At 46.0% G+C, this 20511-nt stretch overlaps 1 protein-coding gene across 4 annotated transcripts in view; it reads right to left on the reverse strand.

Annotated features, from left to right (window-relative positions):
• The window catches only part of MKLN1 (muskelin 1), a 117554-nt gene that overhangs the window by 68359 nt on the left and 28684 nt on the right, over positions 1-20511 (reverse strand). For 3 of the 4 annotated variants that reach the window (XM_030480963.1, XM_030480966.1, XM_030480964.1), the window contains exons 5-8: positions 14429-14538; positions 10463-10655; positions 1484-1561; positions 245-310 (exon numbers count right to left, since the gene is read on the reverse strand). In XM_030480963.1, coding sequence (XP_030336823.1) covers positions 245-310; positions 1484-1561; positions 10463-10655; positions 14429-14538 — 447 coding nt within the window. Of the gene's footprint in view, positions 1-244; positions 311-1483; positions 1562-10462; positions 10659-14428; positions 14539-20511 lie in introns of all 4 variants that reach the window. The other variant, XM_030480967.1, reaches the window with a different exon arrangement.

Here is a 20511-nt window from a genome sequence, read left to right on the forward strand (position 1 = left end):
TCTTGGTTTCTTAGTTAAGTCAAGACAATGACTAAGGTGTAACAGAGAACTAATAGGAAGAAGGGGGTTGCGAATGGCATTTGGAGTATAGCTCCAGAGAGAAAGCAGAGTATTTAATCCAGTTATTAGAAAGTCCTTTTGGTTTTCCTCAACAGCTGAAGTTAAAACAGTCTCTGAAGAAAAACATATCTGCATATTTACCTGAAAAATGGCTGATTGAATAAGCAATGCAACAACTACTCACCTGTCTGAACATCTATAACCATCTGATGGCCACCTCTCATCCCTGGTCGGCTGTCTTCTCCATCACCTTTGACAGAGAGAAGGGAGAGTTTGCCATTAGAAGACTTTAAAATCAAAGATACAACCTCACGTATGGCCTAAATACTGTAGGGAAGGAAACTGAGCAACTTAATAATCACCATTCTTTAAGCATTAGCACAACACTTTTCCTAGGGAAAACTCTTCTGGGCATTATAAAACTGTGGAGTTTTATATTGAATTACCTGGTGGCTGAGAGCTCAAATGAATACAGGGCTCTGCTGCGACTCTGAGAGCCTTGGAAAGGAGCTTGAGAGGTCTGCACAAAGGAGGTCTGAGCTATGTCTGCTGCTCTCCAGCTGTGAGGACACAGAGAACCTTTTGCTCTCCTTCCATCTCTCCCCAGCTGAGAGCTGCCTGAAGGCTGAGCAGTGAGACACTCAAACGACAGGGTATGTACGCAAGGGATGGAAGCAAAGAGGTAACAGTGTAGATACAGCTCTGCACCAATTACTTATTCTTGCATAGAAGGGAATTCCAACTATCCCATTAAAGCAGCTTTCCAACCACTTTAGGCATCTTAAGCATTCAGGACAGGTGTCATTCATGGGAAGCAAAATTAGAAAGATAACCCACATTCTGTTGGCAGAGAAACCTCCCTGTGCTCACAGATAACCCTTCCCAAGAGGTTTGGGTACTGTCACACCTGGAATCCTACATGTGCTGTATGACAATGATTTCTGTACTCAAGGCTGCTGCTAGGAATCTCCTCTCCAGGCAAAAAGCAATGGAAAGAGATCCTGCAGTTCAGGTTTACTGTGTAACAGATCAAGACTTGGAAAGATGCATCTAACTTTAAATAATCCCTGTTAAGAGAACAGATTTATTTGCCACTCTTTGCTGTACATTCAAGTTGACTCCACATGTTAAATCTAGTCACACAGGTAACTGCTCTCATGCTTAACCTATGTTCTGAGATGAGATTCTGAACTGATTAGCTTTGAACTTACAGCTACTGCTCCTGTAGTGTTCCTTATTCAACCAGAAACCAGGCTGCATTTCACCAACTTTGCAGAGAAATGCAAGTTTTCCATAGAGGAAACCAATCCCTAGAACAACTGTCCTAAAAGAGGCCTTCTTGCCTCGTTTCCTTACTCAATACCCTCAAAGGAACAAGATAGAACTGGCAGTATATGAGTTATTTCTTAAGAGAAGTCCTTACCTTTGGTGCTTTTGGGGATGATCTGCCCCCAGCGAGGTTTGTATTCCTGCTGACTGATATACTGATTGAATAAGCCATCTGCAAAACACAAGTTATGCTGTGTGAAACGTTTGTGAAGGCAGGCTGAGAACATTGGGGCTGTTCAGCCTGGAGGAGAGAAGCTGCATGGAGACCCCAGAGCAGCTTCCAGGGTCTGAAGGGGGCTACAAGGATGCTGGAGAGGGACCTTCATCAGGGACTGGAGTGATAGGACAAGGGGTGATGGGTTCAAACTTAAACAGGGGAAGTTCAGGTTGGAGATAAGGAAGAAGTTCTTCCCTGTGAGGGTGCTGAGACGCTGGCACAGGTTGCCCAGAGAAGTGGTAAATGCTCCATCCCTGGCAGTGTTCAAGGCCAGGTTGGACAGAGCCTTGGGTGACATGGTCTAGTGTGAGGTGACCCTGCCCATAGCAGGGGGTTGGAACTGGATGATCTTAAGGTCCTTTCCAACCCAAACCATTCTATGATTTATACCTTCATTCTAGCAAAATGACTTTTAATGCAGAGAACTTCAGCCTACCTGAACCCAGAATGCTCCTCCAAACCCTTCATTTCAAGTTAATTCTCTATCTATGCCAGTGTAGTTTGTTAAAATTGTTACTGAACTAAACGTGTAAGCACTAAAAGAGAAAGAATATTCCCCACTTTGCCTGCCAGGTCATGCCAATGGTCTATAAATCTCCAGTGCTGTGTATTTAATGCAGAATAGAATCCCTCCCCTTTCTTTAAGCACAAGCAAAGTTGCCAGTGCATGTAAAATTCAACCATTTGAGTACACGTGAAGTTAAAAGTAGGTCAGGCAGCATCTCTGCAGCTTCAGCGAAGATAAAGGGCAGCAAAGCAGATTGTTTAAGTGCTACGATACGGGACAACCAAGCCCTGGATGAGAAACAAACTCATAGTTTACATTCTCTTCAGAGTTAAGCAAGAGGAAAAGCAGAAGATGCATTAGGTCACTGGCCAGATACGCCAACTGCAGCATCTCTGTGAGAAGCAGTGACTCCAGCACTATCCAAGCTCCCCTTGTCTCCCTCCTTCTGCACACCTACCACATTTCACCTCCTCAGCGTCAAGAGGCAGCTCCTAATCCTGGTTACATGTTACCAAAATATCACATCAACGTTAACCTTTTGAGAAGGAGATTCATAGCACCCACGTTCTCTGGGGCTGCTCTTCAGTCTGGGAAGGGGCTTCCTTTGGGGGACTTGTTGATCTTGCTCTCCAAATGTCTCCTCTAAAAACCCACCTTATGTTCTGCAGGCACAACAAGCTAATGGTCAGCCTCTTCTACACTGCTCACCTGGTTATATCCCACCCAACACCACCCCACCACCTCCAGACTAGTTCTTCACAACAAGCTCTTCATGGCTTTAACCTGCCAGAGGGGAGATTGAGATGAGCTCTGAGGCAGAAGTTCTTCCCTGTGAGGGTGCTGAGGCGCTGGCACAGACTTTTCCCAGAGAAGCTGTGGCTGCCCCATCCCTGGCAGTGTTCAAGGCCAGGTTGGACACAGGGGCTTGGAGCAACCTGCTCTAGTGGAAGGTGTCCCTGCCCATGGCAGGGGTTGGAGCTGGAGCAGCTTTAAGGTCCCTTCAACCCAAACCAGTCTGTGAGTCTATAATAAACATTTATTCCACATTCATGCAATACCTGGGGGTAAAAAGAGAGCTCAGACACCCAGTTCAACTACCACAGGCAGATTGAGGACTCAAATGATAGATTCACAGTGGTTTGTATCGAAACAGTACATTGCACATCTCCTTGCTCTGGTGCAGGATGCATTCAAGGGTCCTTCATCACCTAATACGCAATGGGTCATTGTACAAGACCAGAGCAAGACATGCTCTTTGGTAGCACAGTACTCTGCAAACTTCCTCAGGAATCACTTCAAATTCCAGAGCAGAGAAAGGAAAACTGAAGTTACCAAACTGCAGCTAAATAACTTTGTCGTTTCTTCCGACCCCAGTAATTGTGGCTTTGAGGGAATGATTTAACAGATTACCAATGCCTCTATTTATTTATAGAAAATCCCTTGCTAGGCAGACAGACAGAAAAAGAATAATCCTTCCTGCGCACATCCCTATTTATTTACTAAAAGGTAAAGAAAAACCATCTTTGTTAAGCACAAATGCAACGTTCAGATCATGTTTTAAAGCGTTTTCTTGGCATCCTGGAGTTTGCCAGGACCGAAATCCAGGTTTTAATTAAAACCCAAGCCAGCAAGTGCTTGCTGGGAGAAGATGAATACTCTATTTAAAGAGCTTCTAATAGGAAAATAAGGGCGCTCAAGAGCTCCTGAAAGGTGCTGAATTTGGTGTTAAAACACAAAAGTGCTTTCAACTTTCCTAAACTCAGCTTTGCGCATCCGATGCTCTGCAAAAGCAGGTTTTTCTTTCACCTGCCTCAGAGCCAAAAGCATCAGCTCTCTCCCAGCACAAGGTAAGTGAGGGAAGCCAAAGGTCTGTTCGATGGAGGTAGGAAAGTGGGTTATTTTGGTTTCAAGAGGAGGGTTCCAAACTTCCACTTCTTGAGCATCTGCCAAGTTGGGACCAGACGCGAGAGGTTTTAAGCTTGAGATTTTGTGAATTCTGATGCAGAAAAGCCAACTTCCAACAGAACAAATACACGAGCTGTAAGAAATCCCATACTTGGGGAAGCTCAGCTTGGATCTAAGGCAGAAGCTCTTCCCTGTGAGGGTGCTGAGGCGCTGGCACAGGGTGCCCAGAGAAGCTGTGGCTGCCCCATCCCTGGCAGTGTTCAAGGCCAGGTTGGTCACAGGGGCTTGGAGCAACCTGCTCTAGTGGAAGGTGTCCCTGCCCGTGGCAGGGGGTTGGAACCAGATGAGCTTTAAGGTCCCTTCCAACCCAAACCAGGCTGGGATTCTATGATCCTATGACTCAGGCAGGTTTTTCTAGCCACAAACCCAGAGGGAAATCCAGCCTTTTGGTTATCAGTGCTCTTCAAGACAAAATGCAAAACTGTATTTATCCCTATGGCAGCTAACAGATAACTGGACATAAATAGTCCAAGGGGATGAATTACACCCCATACCATCTGAAAGCGTGATTTAACCTCTCTCCCATGCTCCACACCCCACAGGCTGCACTTGTCAAGATATGACACTTCCCCCCTACTGTGCTTTCAAGCCTCTTAATAATGCTGCTTGTCTTCCATGGGACATTGGTTTGGAAATCCTCCAGCTTGCTTCCCAGAAACGTTTCTTTCTGCTGGGAGCAGTTCCACAGCCATTCTACTTGCACTACAAACCAGCAGCAGCTTGTTTTGGAAGCTGAATCACCACCTGTCTGACACCACCAGGGAATTGAAGGCGCATTTCTAGGTGGATCCTCCATCCGATGCCAGCCCTATCCTAGCGCGCTCCTTGTGTTTCTTGCCTGGATAACACTGTGGACCAAAAGGTCTCCAAAGCTTCTGCTTTGGAGGTGCTGAAGACCAGATGTGGGCCTGCTCATGCTTGTCAGCTCTTCCCAATGAATCAGTTTAAATCTCAAGGCTCCTATCGAAAACGAAGTGTTAAGTGGAAGCTTTTAAAGGAAGCCTTTTCCTTCGCTCCGGAGGCCTCTCATTTCAATGTCCTGTGTTTACTCTCCCAAATCCCAGCCAAAACCAGTACTTTTATTCTGTGCTATTTTCGAGCCCTTCACAGCGAGTTGTGACGCATTTTGGATGTAACAACGTCGAGTTCACAGTGGTTAAAGCTCAGTAAATTCCACCTCCCTGATAACCAAAGCCTTTATTTTGCCCGTGAATTACAGGTTACCCAGAAAGGATTAGGACAAACATCACAGACAAACACATTTAACTTGTCGAAGCCATTCAGGTACAAGTAAAAGCTGTATTAAGTTTCTTTTTAGACAACACACATGTCTAGATCGGATTCCTAAAATCTATTCACTGCCAATGGCTGAGAACACTTTGGGGTGTGCACGTAGCCCTTAAATTCTGGGTGCTGGGGTTTAAGACGTTCCTCGAGTCAAGGAAAAGCACCCAAAACACCTGAACAGATGGAGGCTTTCTGCAGTCACCAAAACCCTTCTAACGAAAAGCTGAAGCAGAAAACAAAGATGACAGCAGATAAAACTCCAGCCATCACTCAATGAGTTCCTCAAGGCGTGGGAACAATAAGGAAACACACGCATTTTTTCCAGCCTCAAAGCTGTAATATTCTTCTGTGCTTTCTCCTTAACAGAAACAAGGTTTGCTCTCAAATCCCTACCAGACACGCTGCTTCCACACAAACCCTACCAGCTACTTGGCTTTGGGTCCTCCAGCAAAGCCTCTGGGTCTGCAGCAAAGCTTCTCCCTTCCATATATCCCGGTACTACAGAGCAGCGAGCCAGCACACACACTGCCTCAGAACTGAATCTAAACATGTTTGATGGTACAATTAAGGCATATCCATATCTTATTTTATATATAGAATTATATATTCTATTCTTATTTTATATATAGAATGGGTTGAGTTGGAAAGGACCTTAAGATCATCCAGTTCCAACCCACTGCCATGGGTAGGGATGCCTCACACTAGACCATGTCGCCCAAGGCTCTGTCCAACTTGGCCTTGAACACTGCCAGGGATGGAGCATCCACCACTTCTCTGGGCATCCTGATCCAGGTCCTCACCACCCTCACAGTAAAGAACTTCCTTCTACCCAACCTGAACTCCCCCTGTTTCAGCTTGAACCCATCACCCCTTGTCCCATCGCTGCAGTCCCTGATGAAGAGTCCCTCCCCAGCATCCTTGTAGCCCCCTTCAGACACTGGAAGGCATATCTGTCTGTCTAGACCTATTCCAGAAGGATACAACTCTTCCTGTGTGTGCATCCCAAGTTTTGGGAGACACTTGAGCCCTCAGGCTGTGCATCACCACCTCTTACTTGTCAGATGGGGCCGATGTGTCAACAGATAAACACATATCACACACTGACAGGAGCCCTGCCAGGAGCAACACCTCAATCCCCAGAATACTAATACGAAACCAGCAGATCTTCAACCCGTTTCAAGCAGCTTTCAATGTCTACAGGAGCTGCAAACAGCTCAACTGAGTCATTTGCACTCCACATCCCCTCCTGTAGGAATATTAAGCGGATTTTTCTTCCCCCCCCCCCCCCCTTCAGTAATATAAGGCCGTCTGAAAGCTATAGGAACGAATCCAAATGCGCAGCATTTGAAGCAAGTCTGTGAAGCAGCTGAGATTTAGGGAACCTTTCTCTTTTTCTGAGAGGAAGTCAAGCAGCTGCCAGAGTTTCCATTTGCCCATTTTCGAAGTGTAATGCACAAGTCAAAAGAATCTGCGGGAAGAGCGTGGCTGCCTGCCACCGAGCGCTCAAAAGAAATCATCTGGTGCTGTGAGGTGGAAGACAGCGTTCATCATTAGCAATGCAAAAGAACAGGAGTTAGCTCTCTGCTTAGCACTAATTCTTGACCACCTACTCTTTTTCTCCATGACTAAGCTGATGGAAATAGCCTGCGAAGAGACGCAGTGCTTTAGAGAGACCCACCGCTGCAAAACATCAGCCTCTAGAGATGCTTTAGAGCTGAAGTGAGCGCGCAGGATGCCGACCCATCTCACTGCACTTCTGTGCCTTTAAGGCAATGGAAACTGAGATCAGCAAGAGGCCACAGGTTCGCAGATTCACGTCCAGTGTGTCACAGAACAGTTCACTCTCTGAATGGTTTCAGGGATACTGGAAGGATGTGTGTATGGCAATTAACTCCACACTTCCACTGCGCTACACGGCCCATACACAGGATTAAAGTTAATCTGGGAAGAGAGCACATCAGAGAGGAGCTCAGTCGTAAGAACACCCACACCTTAGAGACTAAGCAGCAAGCTATGGAGATGCTAAGACAGCAAAACAGTAAAATGCTGGGTGCTGATGAGCCTCTGTCAACCAGAGGAGCTCAAGAGATGCTGCACTGAGTAGGGACAGCTAACCATGGAGGACCACAGGGAGCAGATGGCAGCAACACTGTACAAGCTATGTTGAAGGCTGCAAACATCTCTTCCCATCCTATTAAGTAGAAGGATCCAGCTGTTAAACACCAGCTGCATTCAACTGGCCCCTTGTACAACTTCAATCTATTCCAGCTGCAGTTTGAGGGGGTTTGTGGCCATCAGAAGAGGTCTGTCCTGCCCTCTCCCACACCGCAGCTCAGCTCCCTGACCTGGTTTGCCATGTGGAAGCACGAGCACTGGTGCCAGCAAGCGAGGGGCCAAGGGACACAGTGTCCTGAGGAAGGGCAGGATTGACCCAGTTAGTAAAACCTGCAGTTGTGTCAGCTTAAAGCAAACATGGGATAGAGCTTGGGCATCTCAGGATAGATGGCACTTCCCTCCAAAGGCTGTTGGGAGGCGACACGGCTGTAAATGGGTACAAGAGCTGAAGTCAGCATAAAGACTTGCATGAGGAAGGGAGGTTCATGTATTCAACCCCAAACAGAATCATTCAGGATGACCAACAGAGCAACAGCAGATGCAGGCACTGACCTTTAACTTCAGTCAGCCCAGTGCCACGTTAAAAGGAAGCAATATGAACATCCTCATGCATATTATTCTGTCCCTCAGAAGCAGTGACAACACATAATGATGCTACTTGAAGACTCTCCTGCTAAGTTATCCACAGTTTGTTACTAGAAATCATGGAATCCCAGACTGGTTTGGGTTGGAAGGGACTTTAAAGCTCATCCAGCTCTAACTCCCTGTCATGGGCAGGGACACCTTCCACTAGAGCAGGTTTTCTACCTGTCAAATCCTTTGGAGCACTTCCACACGTGGGAAAAGCTGAGCACTGCAGACAGCAATCCCACTCCCGACACAGAAAGGGAAACAAACACCTCAAGTCCTAGGGGAAAACTGCTGGATAGAAGAAATGCAGTCTGCTCAATATGGAGTAGTAGAAGAAATTAACATGGAACAGCACAAAAATCAGGGCACAAACAGTCACTTCATCAGTGGCCAAGAGAAAAAAACAAGTCCATTTTTGAGGGACCTTTTTCAGCTTGCTTCTAAGTGCCATTTCATTCACGAAATAGTTCCTACTACAGCCTGCACTGAAGTGGAAAGAGGACAGCCTCTAGGCACCGACAAGATTAAGCCCCAGCCAAGGCAGCAGACATTGCTAAAACCATCTCCATCGGCACACGGTACCGCTGCGGCTCTCAGCAGCTCCTGCCTCACGTTGGGGGGCTCACCAGCTCCCCGCGGGCACTCCTGGCTTTGGGGAACGCTGCAGAGGCAGGAGCAGCCAGCCAGCCAGCCCTCCCTGCTGCTCTTCCATGCTGCAAGCCTCAGGAGGAGGCTGCCAGCTCCAGAAAGCCGCTGCATTGCAGGAAGCTGCTCACGCGCCCGTCCCAGCCAACCCGGCTGTGCTGCCTCAGGAGGGCAGGATGAATGCTGGCAGCTCGCTGCCTCAATGCTTGTAGCTGCTCAGGGAGCTCAGGGCAAGGCTGTTTTCTCTATAGAGGCAAGAAACCTGGAGCCAAAAGCTGCAGAAAGCCATTTCCTGCAGGTTTTGATGACCTGTTGCAATAAGCTCCAAGACATTGCGCTTAGTGAAATAGCTTATTCATAGAATGGTTTGGGTTGGAAGGGAGCTTAAAGCTCATCCAGTTCCAACCCCCTGCCACGGGCAGGGACACCTTCCACTAGAGCAGGTTGCTCCAAGCCCCTGTGTCCAACCTGGCCTTGAACACTGCCAGGGATGGGGCTTATTCACAAGAAGAGGGTGGATTTTCATGGCAGACAAAGCTTGATTGTCAAGCTGTCATTTCTATCAGATCTCAAGAACCACTTCTAACTTCAGTGTGGTACAAACCACACTGATGGGAGTCGAGCAGCTATGCTGGTACCTACCCAAAAGGTATCACAAAGTGACTGATTAGCCCAGAATGAGAAGAAACATCTCCAGCGCCAGACATCCATGGAATCGGTTCACTAAGCCCCTAACTCCAGTGGCATCAGGCACCAAGTTCTCTCCTTATGTCACCAACTGCACAGTCAAAAAGCAGCACACCCACAGCCAAGAGCACCTCTGTGTCATCAGGCTGTGATCCAAAACCACTGCACAGGTCTTGGGAGACACTTCAGTGCAACAGCCCAACCCTTTCTGTATCCCATTCCACCAACTGAAAGTCCATCTCCTCCATTTTAGGAGCTGAGAGCTGTTTACACACGGGGCTTCCGAGCTGGAAGTGTCCAAGTAAAAAACTAACAGAGGTTCCACTGAAAACTACTGCCAGGCTCCTGCTCTGCAGGGGAAAACAGGCTCTGCCTCCAGTCACTGTGACAACTACACCCTTCTCCAAGGACTGTTTTCCCCTTAAGCAAAAGCAGCAGCAGCATCCAAACACGGCTGTAAACTGCTCAAACTCCAACTAGGTGGTAAGCTCTAACCAGAAACCACAGCACAGATCACTACTGAGAACTCAAGTCTTGTGCTTTACCACTCCAGGGACTTTTGTGACAGTCAGGCCCTCCTTCAGCTTGCCAACCACTTATATGAAGAGTTTATCTTTACCTCAAGTGCATCATGTTGTCATCTCGGGGGGAAAGAGACTCCAAAAGTAGCAATAAGGCATTTCATGGCTGAGTTCTTAGCCTTCATCATACACACACTCACAAGTCCAACAGCTGACAGTACACCACGCTAGATATGAAATAGCACATGGACTATTCTACTACTAATCATAGAATGGTTTGGGTTGGAAGGAACCTTAAAGAGCACCTAGTTCCAACCCCCCTGCCATGGGCAGGGACACCTTCCTAAGAGTGTGTCTTATTCCTAAGGGTGAAGAAGTCCATCTCTTCACTAAGAGACGATGACTAGACATGCAGTGGAAGTACTAAGTCCATCAACATTCAAAGCAGTAACATCTCAATGCTCTAATTAACACACCAGACCCCTCTGGTTCTCTTACCATTCACAGCTTTCTCTATGAGTTCTTCACAAGCATCGAAGTCTCCTTTCAAGACCAGTTTGTCGTGCAGGTCTGTCAACATGGGGTGCTCCAGAGCAATCTTGGTTTTCTTCTGCAGCGACTCGAAAGCCTCCGTGTAGTTGTGCTGACGAAAATGCTTTAGGCAAAGGCGAATGGCTTCCTGTTCACGGTACTACTGGAACACAAGAAAACCTCTTGAGACATGTAGATTTGTCTTTTACCAGCACCGTACCTGGGAACATGCCTGGAGACAGAAGCTTAGAGATGCTGCTCGTAAATTGCTTACAAGCTTAGAGGAACGCTGTGTGAAAGCCATAAAGCTGTGCAGGGCTTTGCTTGCCAACAGTATGTAGAAGTTAGACAAGGTGGTACCGTCCCATTTAATAAGCAGAGGAGGAGAGAGCCACAGTGCCCCGGATCTCTGGACTGACCAGCACTTCCCTGCCATCCGCTGCTCGAGGCCTACACACAGGGCAGAGCAGGAAAAAGCCTTTGCTATCAGCGTTACGTAAGTTTGATTGTATGACTCTTACATAACAAAATAATTTGGAAAAGTAGGTCACAGCTTTTCTAGAAGCAGAAGGGAAGGGGAAAAAAAAAAAAGCTAAACAGGAGAAACAGGAAGACTTGCAATGACCAGTGCTCCCGCCCCTAAATCCTGCGGCTTTCCGATCGATGGCGGCACCCATCGATGTGCACGCCAAAGTGTTACCTTCCAAATGTTCCCCCTGCATCTCCAAGCAGAGCCTTTGCTTTCAAACCACGGATGATTCAAAGCTGCCCACCTCGCACTCAGCTGTGGGAAGGGGTGAGAAACCCACGCTGGGTCAAACATCCAGGCACGGAAACGTGAGAGGAGAGTAAACTGTGTGTAAGAGCGGCAGCTTGTGCTGTTAAGGCACCAAACCATCCATTGTGTTCTCAAAGCTGCTAACTACATGCAAAAGTAACAGATTTTGAAGCTGGTAAGGAGAAGAGCCACTTCTTTTAAATAGAATCCTCAAACCTAAGCTCTAAAGCATTAAAGTGTTGTGGTTTAAGCAGGACATGAAGAATCCCAACTCCATCTGTAACACACATCCACCGCGGTGAAAAAGCAAATGTAACTTTAAGCATCTAGAAAACTAATGAAGCTACAGACAAGCTTTTACTCCTAAACAGACTCCAAGTGAAGTTTATGGTATTGAAATGAAGAGCATCTTCCTGAAAACCTGGAACTAACACGGACATTCACCCAAAATCTGTGGTCTGAAATACGGGCTCTATAGCAGGACTCTCATACACCGAAGCAGCTAAAGAGAAACACGGCCGTGCGCTGTATTTTTAGGTCTTAATCCATCCGTATTTCACAGCTGCAAATAGCCAGAACTATGCATTTTTAGCAAAGCAGTTCCCAGCCCACATGAAAAAGGCCAAGGACATGTACTGATAAAAATGCAAGACTGTGGCAAAGGAAAACTAAAGCTAAAACACACTTTTCCAGCACAACTAGAAAACAACTTTCCTTTCCTCTGAAGAGCTACCTTAGACACTGTCTTTAAGCAAATGGTCACATCAATCCAGGCCAAAGCCACCTTAGATTCTTTGTTGCTCAAAGGGACAGCAAGCAAAAGGCTTGCTGCACACCAGGAATAACCAGCTTCTGCATTTCACTTTAAACATAAGACAAACCTTAGACTTGGCATATTTCCACCGAGCCTCTCATCACTAACAGAGGGGGTTTATAAAACACCAAACGACTGTTGGATGCAGTTTGACCACTCAACACAATATTAACATTTGTATTTCGGTGCCAACAGAGTAAGACTGCAGAAGTTGAGTGTAAAAAAGCTGATTTTAATGCAAAAAGGTGCATAAAAAGCATAGAAAAGGCTCCTTTTTAAATGCCGTCAGAGATGACAACCCAAATCATAGCTTTGATTTGAAGCTGTAAATAATTCCTACGGTTCAAAATGTAATGAGAACACGAGACTAAGCTATTAACACTGTCAAATACACTAGTAGAAATATTTAAGTGTTCAGTATTCAGAGTGATAGCCATTACTTAACTGCCACTTAGTAAAGTATACCCACTCCTAGTAAAAGCAGAGTGGTGAGGCTTTAGGGGGCATTAGGAACAGCAAGAGGGAAGCATTAGGGAGGGAACCAAGGAGTGTGCTTGTTGCTTTGAGTCCATATCTGTTATCCCCAAGTCCACTCCCCTCTTAAAGGGGGATTTTGTTGGTTAAAGCACATACAAGGATGGGCAACTTCATATAGAACCTTATTTCCATCTGCTGTCTCAAGGAGTAAAGAATTACTGGATTTCAAAGCCTTTGAGACTTCCAAGAAGCAAATATTCACACCATCTCCAAGAAGTGGAAGAAACAGGTCAACCTTTCCCCAAATATGCGTCAACACAGATCCTCCCATGTGGATCCAGTGGCCTCTCAGGGCTGTGAGAGAGGAGAACATCAGTGAGACATGTTCTCACCACCAAAAACTTGGCAACTGATCCTAGTACAGCCCAAACAACCATGACTAAGTCTCTGCCTTGCTGCTTTAGGGCTCGAAGCTTTAGAAGAACAATGCTGGCATCCCTTGAACAAGCTGTCACTACATATATGTTGACCACAAGAAGTGTCAATTCCACGGGATAAGATGGAACAAACCAGATGGTGATATCATCATGAGATGCTTTCTGAGCAAACAAACCAAAGAAAATGAAAAAATCAGAGCTTCCTGGTTGGAGCATCTGGTCCAAAATGCCAGAGACACCACCACGTGCAGAAGCAGCAGGAAGAAGCACAGGGAACCATCAGCAAGTGGACCTTTCAGAACTGGACATCAGTAACCAGCAGACTAAGGACCATCAGTATCACCTGAATCATGAAGCAGCTATAGACAACTTCCACCAAGGCTGCCAGTGCTGGTTTTAGATCCTCCATGAAGCAGCTTGTGATGCTGGTGTGAGCAGCAGAGGCCACAAGGTATCTTTAACATCCTGGCAGCACCATAACCTGGTGAGGGAGTCCTAGCACTACAAGGCACAATCTTTATCCCCTTTTAAGTTCTTCTTTCTGGAAGCAGAGAGATGCTGCTCCACTCCTCACTGTTACCCTAACTGGGAAGGAAATCTTCTCTGCAACACAATATGAATTTCATTAAATTGATCCAGAAAAATCTAAGCATAAAAAGCAGCAACCAAATGAATTCCGGTTGTCAATGTGCACTTCCCTCCCACAGGAGAGGCATCTGTTGTACTCAGTTAAATACACTTTATACAACTCGTGTTTAGAACCCTTTGAACTTTCTGTCTATCAAACGGACAAATGGCCTAAATCACCTCATCCCACAGTCCAGTGGCATCAGCTCCCTCTGTTCCAGGGTATCCAGCAAAGAGACAGTAAGAGGGAAACATTGGAAGTGCAAGGAACTGCACGAGGAAAGTCACCAACAGGGATTCTCTTTAAAACAAGCTCATTTTTACAGCCTGTAACAAAAGCTGCATATGGAATCCAAAAGGCTCTAGGCTCACATATAGCTCTACAGAAGGGTTGGTATGGTGAAAGACTGAGTAATCAAAAGGCAAGAAGAGGGAGAAATGGAATGTGGGTTTGTTGAGATTCATTTCCCTTCAATACAAGTCCTATTTCACTCATATTGTCCCATTTGACTCAGGCTTCCTTTCTTTTGTTTTCCTTGTGATGTCTACGTAGCACGAGGGCGGTTTGAAGGGTTTTGGGGTGTGTTTTGTTGGGTTTACGAGAATAAGCAGATACAATTCAAAAGGATTCACTCCGAGTCAAAAACACAACCACGTGGTTTGAGCTGTACCGATGCGTGTTTGTTGTTTCTATAGGTGATATTCCAAGGAAGGAAAAGGTCATGTAATTCCAGGAAGAGAAGTGTCACAAGATGCTGAGAGTACACATCTTCAAACAGGCATCTAAAATGCAGGCCTACCTTGCTGTACCAGTTGAGGCATGGCTGGACCACATCTGGATCATCAATGCCATTAAGTTCAACATACCAGATACTAAAATTGAAGCTAGGTCCCCAGGATAAGAGTGGAACTGGAGAAGAGAGGAAAAGGAGAGAAAAGGATGCATAAACATCAAACCATCACTGTGTTAACCTCATCATCAGCTATATACACAGTATGACTTCAACAGAATGACTTTACAGGTTACATTCAAAACTCAGTACTTCTGATTTGACATAAGTTCTAGTTCCTTTAAGTATAAGCTGAGGAGAATTACCAAATACATCATGTTCGAGTTGTCATTTCAAGCAACCTGTGCCAAGCAGCATTAACACAGCAGATCATTGCAAAGCAGAAGCTCGCTTTAAGCAAAAAGAGCAAAAATCCTATCATTTAAACCAGCTCAAAGAGGCAACAAGCTTTGACACGGATGGGAATCACGAGCACACGAGCGACAGTATTTGCTCCTCACAGTACATTTATTTCCCCATTTGTCAGCAACAATTATTTCCCCTAATGGTGAAGACAAGAAGCTGGGGTAGTTTTAATGGGCCAGAATTAGCAACATCTGCAAGTTGTGGAGGAGGGAGGGAGGGAAAACTGTCAGTTTTCTATTTCGAAACTCTATCTACTCTTCTTTTTACATCAAAAAAGCTTAAATCCGCGCAGCTTTTTGGCTCATGTTTTACCTACGTGTTGGAACAAACCTACCTAAAATACTGACCCATGAAACACACACTGCAGCCTCTCAACTAAAGCTTCTCTCCCCCTCTGTGTGAACAACTACAGGCTTGCACTCCTCTATTGATTAAGCTGCAGGTTGAGGCTTGATTCTGCTTGTCGAAGCAACTCCAAGTCACGCTCGTGTGTGAGCTCTGACTCCTTCAAACTGCAGCGAAACCAAGTGCTTTCGTTTCAAATGCTTCTGTTTCCTTTCTAGCTGACTGGAAGTGATAAACAGGAAAAGATAGTATTGGAGGTGAATAATTGGAGTTATCAGCAACAGCGTGGTGTCCACTACTTCCTCCCTTCCACAGAAGCTATTTTTGCAACAGGGAAATTCCTCGTGACTTTCAAACCACCGCGAAATACCACGGAGATGAACTGGGTGAATGAAGGGGTTTTCTGACCTACTCCTTGAGGAAATAAAACCCAACATCTCTCTTAAAGTTGGTCCTCAGCTCTTAAAGGTTCTTTAGTATTTATACTTCAAGCAAGTAACATCTATTATTTTCTGCAATGCGTTTGGGCACGAAGCATATGTTCAAACACATGATTTTTCTCTATTTTAAAGGGTTTTTCTACAACCCTATTGCTAAAGACACATGACAACTTCTGGGAACAGTCATCAAGGGAAGAGATTCTTAGAAAAGATCCAAAGAGACTCTGAATATAGGACTCTTAACTGATTTTATTATCCCTAAGTAGGCACTTTATACGTTAGAGCTCTCCAATCATCCTGTTCAAACAGTTTTCTACTTGACTGCTCAGCATAGAGCGAGATACTTTCAGTAGGTGCATGTCTGTGGAGCCAGGAGAGAAATGAACTGGTCAGAACAACTGAAAGTCACTTGTCTTCTGCCCAAGAAACCTCTTTGCTGCCTAGTTTTGTCCTCTGCACAAAATAAGTGCTGCCAATATGGTACCTTAGTACCACAAACCAGTGTAATCTGGGGTATCCTACTTGTTAAGGCAGCAGACTGACAAAACACCACATGTAAAGGTAACACCTTTGATTTGTCTTCAGTCTGAACATACAGACCAACACCAAACTGAAGTTAACTTTGGTATTTGGTCTGATATAAAGAATCATCATCTTATTGCACCAAACCACAGACCACCTCAAATGGACCAAGAGCATACATTTCCTGCTGGTGAACCTGAAGCCAATTTCCTAACACTGAGTTCACTGGGTGAAAAACTAAAGCCAAGTATTGCCACTTCCCACCGTATTCCAGAAGATCACAAAGAAATGTCCATCTTCTGGTGCTTAAAGGGGCTCCAAGAAACCCGGAGAGGGGCTTTTTATAAGAGAATGTATGGATAAGACAAGGGGGAATGGCTTTAACCTGCCAGAGGGGAGATTGAGATGAGCTCTGAGGCAGAAGCTCTTCCCTGTGAGGGTGCTGAGGCGCTGGCACAGGGTGCCCAGAGAAGCTGTGGCTGCCCCATCCCTGGCAGTGTTAGAGGCCAGGTTGGACACAGGGGCTTGGAGCAACCTGCTCTAGTGGAAGGTGTCCCTGCCCGTGGCAGGGGGTTGGAGCTGGAGGAGCTTTAAGGTCCCTTCAACACAAACCAGTCTATGGCTCCTTTTGAACAGTTTGTCTCAGAACTTATAGAGTTTCCCCCAGACAAACTTAACAAGTCACCTTCTTGGTAACCAAACATAACCTGAAAGATGTTCTGGGGATGTGCATAAGAATCCTGAGCAGCTATCACCAGTGACAATGCAAAGCCATCGACCTGCAAACACTTCTCTCCCCAGTTCACTCAGAGCTTCCAACAGTTCTGTTTCCAAGGAGGAACCAAAACAACAGAAATGGTGATTTTAACATCAAAATCCTTGTTGTGCAATTACCAACTTTAAAGTAAAGGAAAGCCTTAAACAGTCATTAAGTGATACAGGGAACACAAAGTAAATGCCTCCCCAGTGCTGGCCAGCACAGAAAACCGAAGCTGAGCTTTTTAAACTACTCCATAGGAGTATGAAAAGTAACAAAGGAGAAGGGCTGAAACTGCAAAGTGGCTTCTATCCCAGTTAAGAAAGATCCAAATGGATCATCTCCTCATTTTTGAAGCTACTCGCAGGCTACAGGAAGGAGCCACATCTCCTCCTTTCCTCTGCCTTTTTCTTTCTGAGGTGTCCATTTGACTAATCTCCCTTTAGAACAGCCGCAATCTAACTCCGACCTGGAAGAAGGAGACAGTAAGTGCAGCAAGGAAGTAGCAGTAGTCACCCAGACAGTGATAAGCATTACTTGTCAGTGTGACACACAAATCTCATCTCTATTTCTGCACCGAGTTCGGAGGTAACAGCCATGCAGGATCCTGGGTGCAAGGACTGCAAGTCTGTGTACTAGAGAAGACAGTGGCAGAGGCATTAAACACAGTAGAATCATTTCAAATACCTCTCTCAAGGTAATTTCTGTGTCTCTCCTCTCCAGGCAGTAGACAGACAAACAACTTCTGTGTGTAAAAACATTGGGAACATCCATAAATAAAGCCTGGCTCATTTCTATCACACCAAAGCTTCAAAATCTTGAAGCCTTGTTAGTAACTCCCATGCTAGTAACAAACTGGCATGAGAATTACACCAGCAGTTCTTCAAGTTCCTTCACGGCAATCAGCCTTTACAACACTTTCTGCTTTCAAGGACACGGTACAAAGAAAAAGCTTCACTCGGAGTAACCACGAAAGCAGAGCCAGAAACAAAGCTCCAAGGCATTAAAATGATGATTCTTCAGTATTTTGTCTGGATAAGTATCTTCTTCCCCCTCCCAAGTTCTTAGATGAGGTGCTACATAAAATGTAGAAGTTACTTGTCAAGTAGGAAAACAGCCTGCACAGCAACAGGAGCTGAAGTTGAACTAGTTTAAGAAGTGCAAGTCTTTTCTTGACAGAGAGAGAAGTTATTTCTTCTGCTTTCTATGAATGTGAAACTTTCTCTACTACGAGAGCAACAGAAGTTGCAGGAGTAGGAAGTATTTTGCCCTCTCATACATTTACCCATAAAATAATGGAATCATAGAATCATTTAGGTTGGAAAAGCCCTTTAAGCTCATCGAGTCCAACCATTGCCCAGCACTGCCAAGGCCACCACTAACCCATGGCACTGAGGCCTCGGCTACACGGGGTGTGAACACTTGCAGGGACGGTGACTCCAGCCCTGCCCTGGGCAGCCTGTTCCAATGCCTGAGCACCCTTTGGGGAAGGAATTGTTCCTCAGCTCCATCTAAACCTGCCCTGGGGCAGCTTGAGGCCGTTTCCTCTTGTCCCATCCCTTGTTCCTTGGGAGCAGAGACCAGCCCCCTCCTGGCTCCATCCTCCTGTCAGGCACTTGTAGAGAGCGATAAGGTCCCCCCTGAGCCTTCTCATGTCATGTAATGCCTTGTCCCCCCACATCAACCTCACGGCTGTGTTACTAACAGCATGTTTAGCTGTGGAATCAGAACGCAAATGCCCCATGGAAGCTGCTGCACAACTCACTAATGCCTCCCCCAAATACACAAACCTCACTAACAGCAGCAACATCAGCCGTGTGGGTCTCTGCAAGTCCAAAAGGGCAGATTTTGGCCTCCCGTTTCCTGGCAGCACTACCAGGAACACAGCAGAGTGTTGCACATTTGTGAGTTCCTTTGGCTAGCAGCTTGGAAACTCTAACGAACCCCAAACACAGTGAAGCTGTGACTCTGAACACCACCACCATTTCGTAACCTGGGTTTGCAGTTGTGTCACAGCAAAGAACACCCTCAGAGCTGCAAAAGCAAAATGAAAGTACCCATCGGCTGGAGGCTTTCACAGGGTTTGGGGAAGAGATTCTCCTTTCTGTACTAGCACAGGGATTTCCTCAGAGGGGAGAGATTCAGGAAACAGAAGGTTATAGGTATAACTGAAAAGGAAAAGGCATCTAAAACTATAACTGGTGAGCAAGTGACAGTTAAATACAAGTTTTGTTTTGTGTTTAATGTACATAAATCATAGAATCACAGACTGGTTTGGGTTGGAAGGGACCTTAAGATCATCCAGCTCCAACCCCTGCCATGGGCAGGGACACCTTCCACTAGAGCAGGTTGCTCCAAGCCCCTGTGACCAACCTGGCCTTGAACACTGCCAGGGATGGGGCAGCCACAGCTTCTCTGGGCACCCTGTGCCAGCGCCTCAGCACCCTCACAGGGAACAACTTCTTCCTTAGATCTGACCTGAACTTCCCCTGTTTCAGTTTGAACCCATCACCCCTTGTCCCATCGCTCCAGTCCTTGATGAAGAGTCCCTCTCCAGCATCCTTGTAACCCCCTTCAGATATAAAAGTGATATTAATGTATATAAAACAGAATCACAGAATGATTTGGGTTGGAGGGACCTTAAAGCTCACCCAGTTCCAACCCCCTGCCACGGGCAGGGACACCTTCCACTAGAGCAGGTTGCTCTGAGCCCCTGTGTCCAACCTGGCCTCGATCCCTACTGCTATGTGTGGAACCACTTCCCAACAAAACAAGCCATGTAACTATTCATATTACTCATGTCAGAGCAAATAAAATGCTGGTAGTAGAAATTAATCAGCACTTCACTCTCTTCACAGGTTTCAACTTGCTGCTAACACTTCATAACATCACAACCCATGTTGCTGGACAGGATTCACACATCCAGGCGAGGAGCTGGTAATCTTTCCATCTTTCCATCCACCCTTTTAGCCCTGCAGTAACTACTTGCTGGTTTCTAGCCACTGCAAAAATAACATTTCCTAAAAACCTAAAGTAGAAAGCTTCAGAAATCAACTTTCCTGTTGTAGTCAACCTTTATTCCTCTGCTCCTCTTGAGGTTTCCTAAAGCCAAGTGTTCTGGCTGCTTCCAAAAGTAGCAGCCAAAAACCAAACCCAACGCACAACCCATTCCTCTACTGCTCTGAGAACGGAAACACCACTGTTCGTGGCACACAAACGACGACTTCATTCCCAGCCTGAAGCTTTCAATTCCTCAGGCAAACATGAGAGGAGATGCAGAAAGCCATGCAGAGACACGAGCAGAGGGCTCTGAGGGGAGCCCCTCCACAGCCACGAGCATCCAAGTCTTGGCAAAGGAATTACCCAACGCTTCGAAACACTCCTCAATTCAGCTAAATGAGTGAACAGATCCCATTTTCCAGCAGCTACCTCCTTGCTCTATTTTAAACCTTAACTGGCCAGTTGAAACCCAGTCGTTCTTTTACTATCTCAGTCTAGGAAGGGCAAGAGAAATTTACTGAGCTAAAAACAGTTGAAAGGCTCTAAAATCTTGGCATTAAATCCACTGATGGCCACTGTGAGACTCTTGCTCTCTCTGGCCTGCATGAAGCAAGGAAGAGAGC

Source organism: Strigops habroptila, chromosome 3, assembly GCF_004027225.2.
Source record: "Strigops habroptila isolate Jane chromosome 3, bStrHab1.2.pri, whole genome shotgun sequence".
NCBI classification, from domain to species: domain Eukaryota; kingdom Metazoa; phylum Chordata; class Aves; order Psittaciformes; family Psittacidae; genus Strigops; species Strigops habroptila.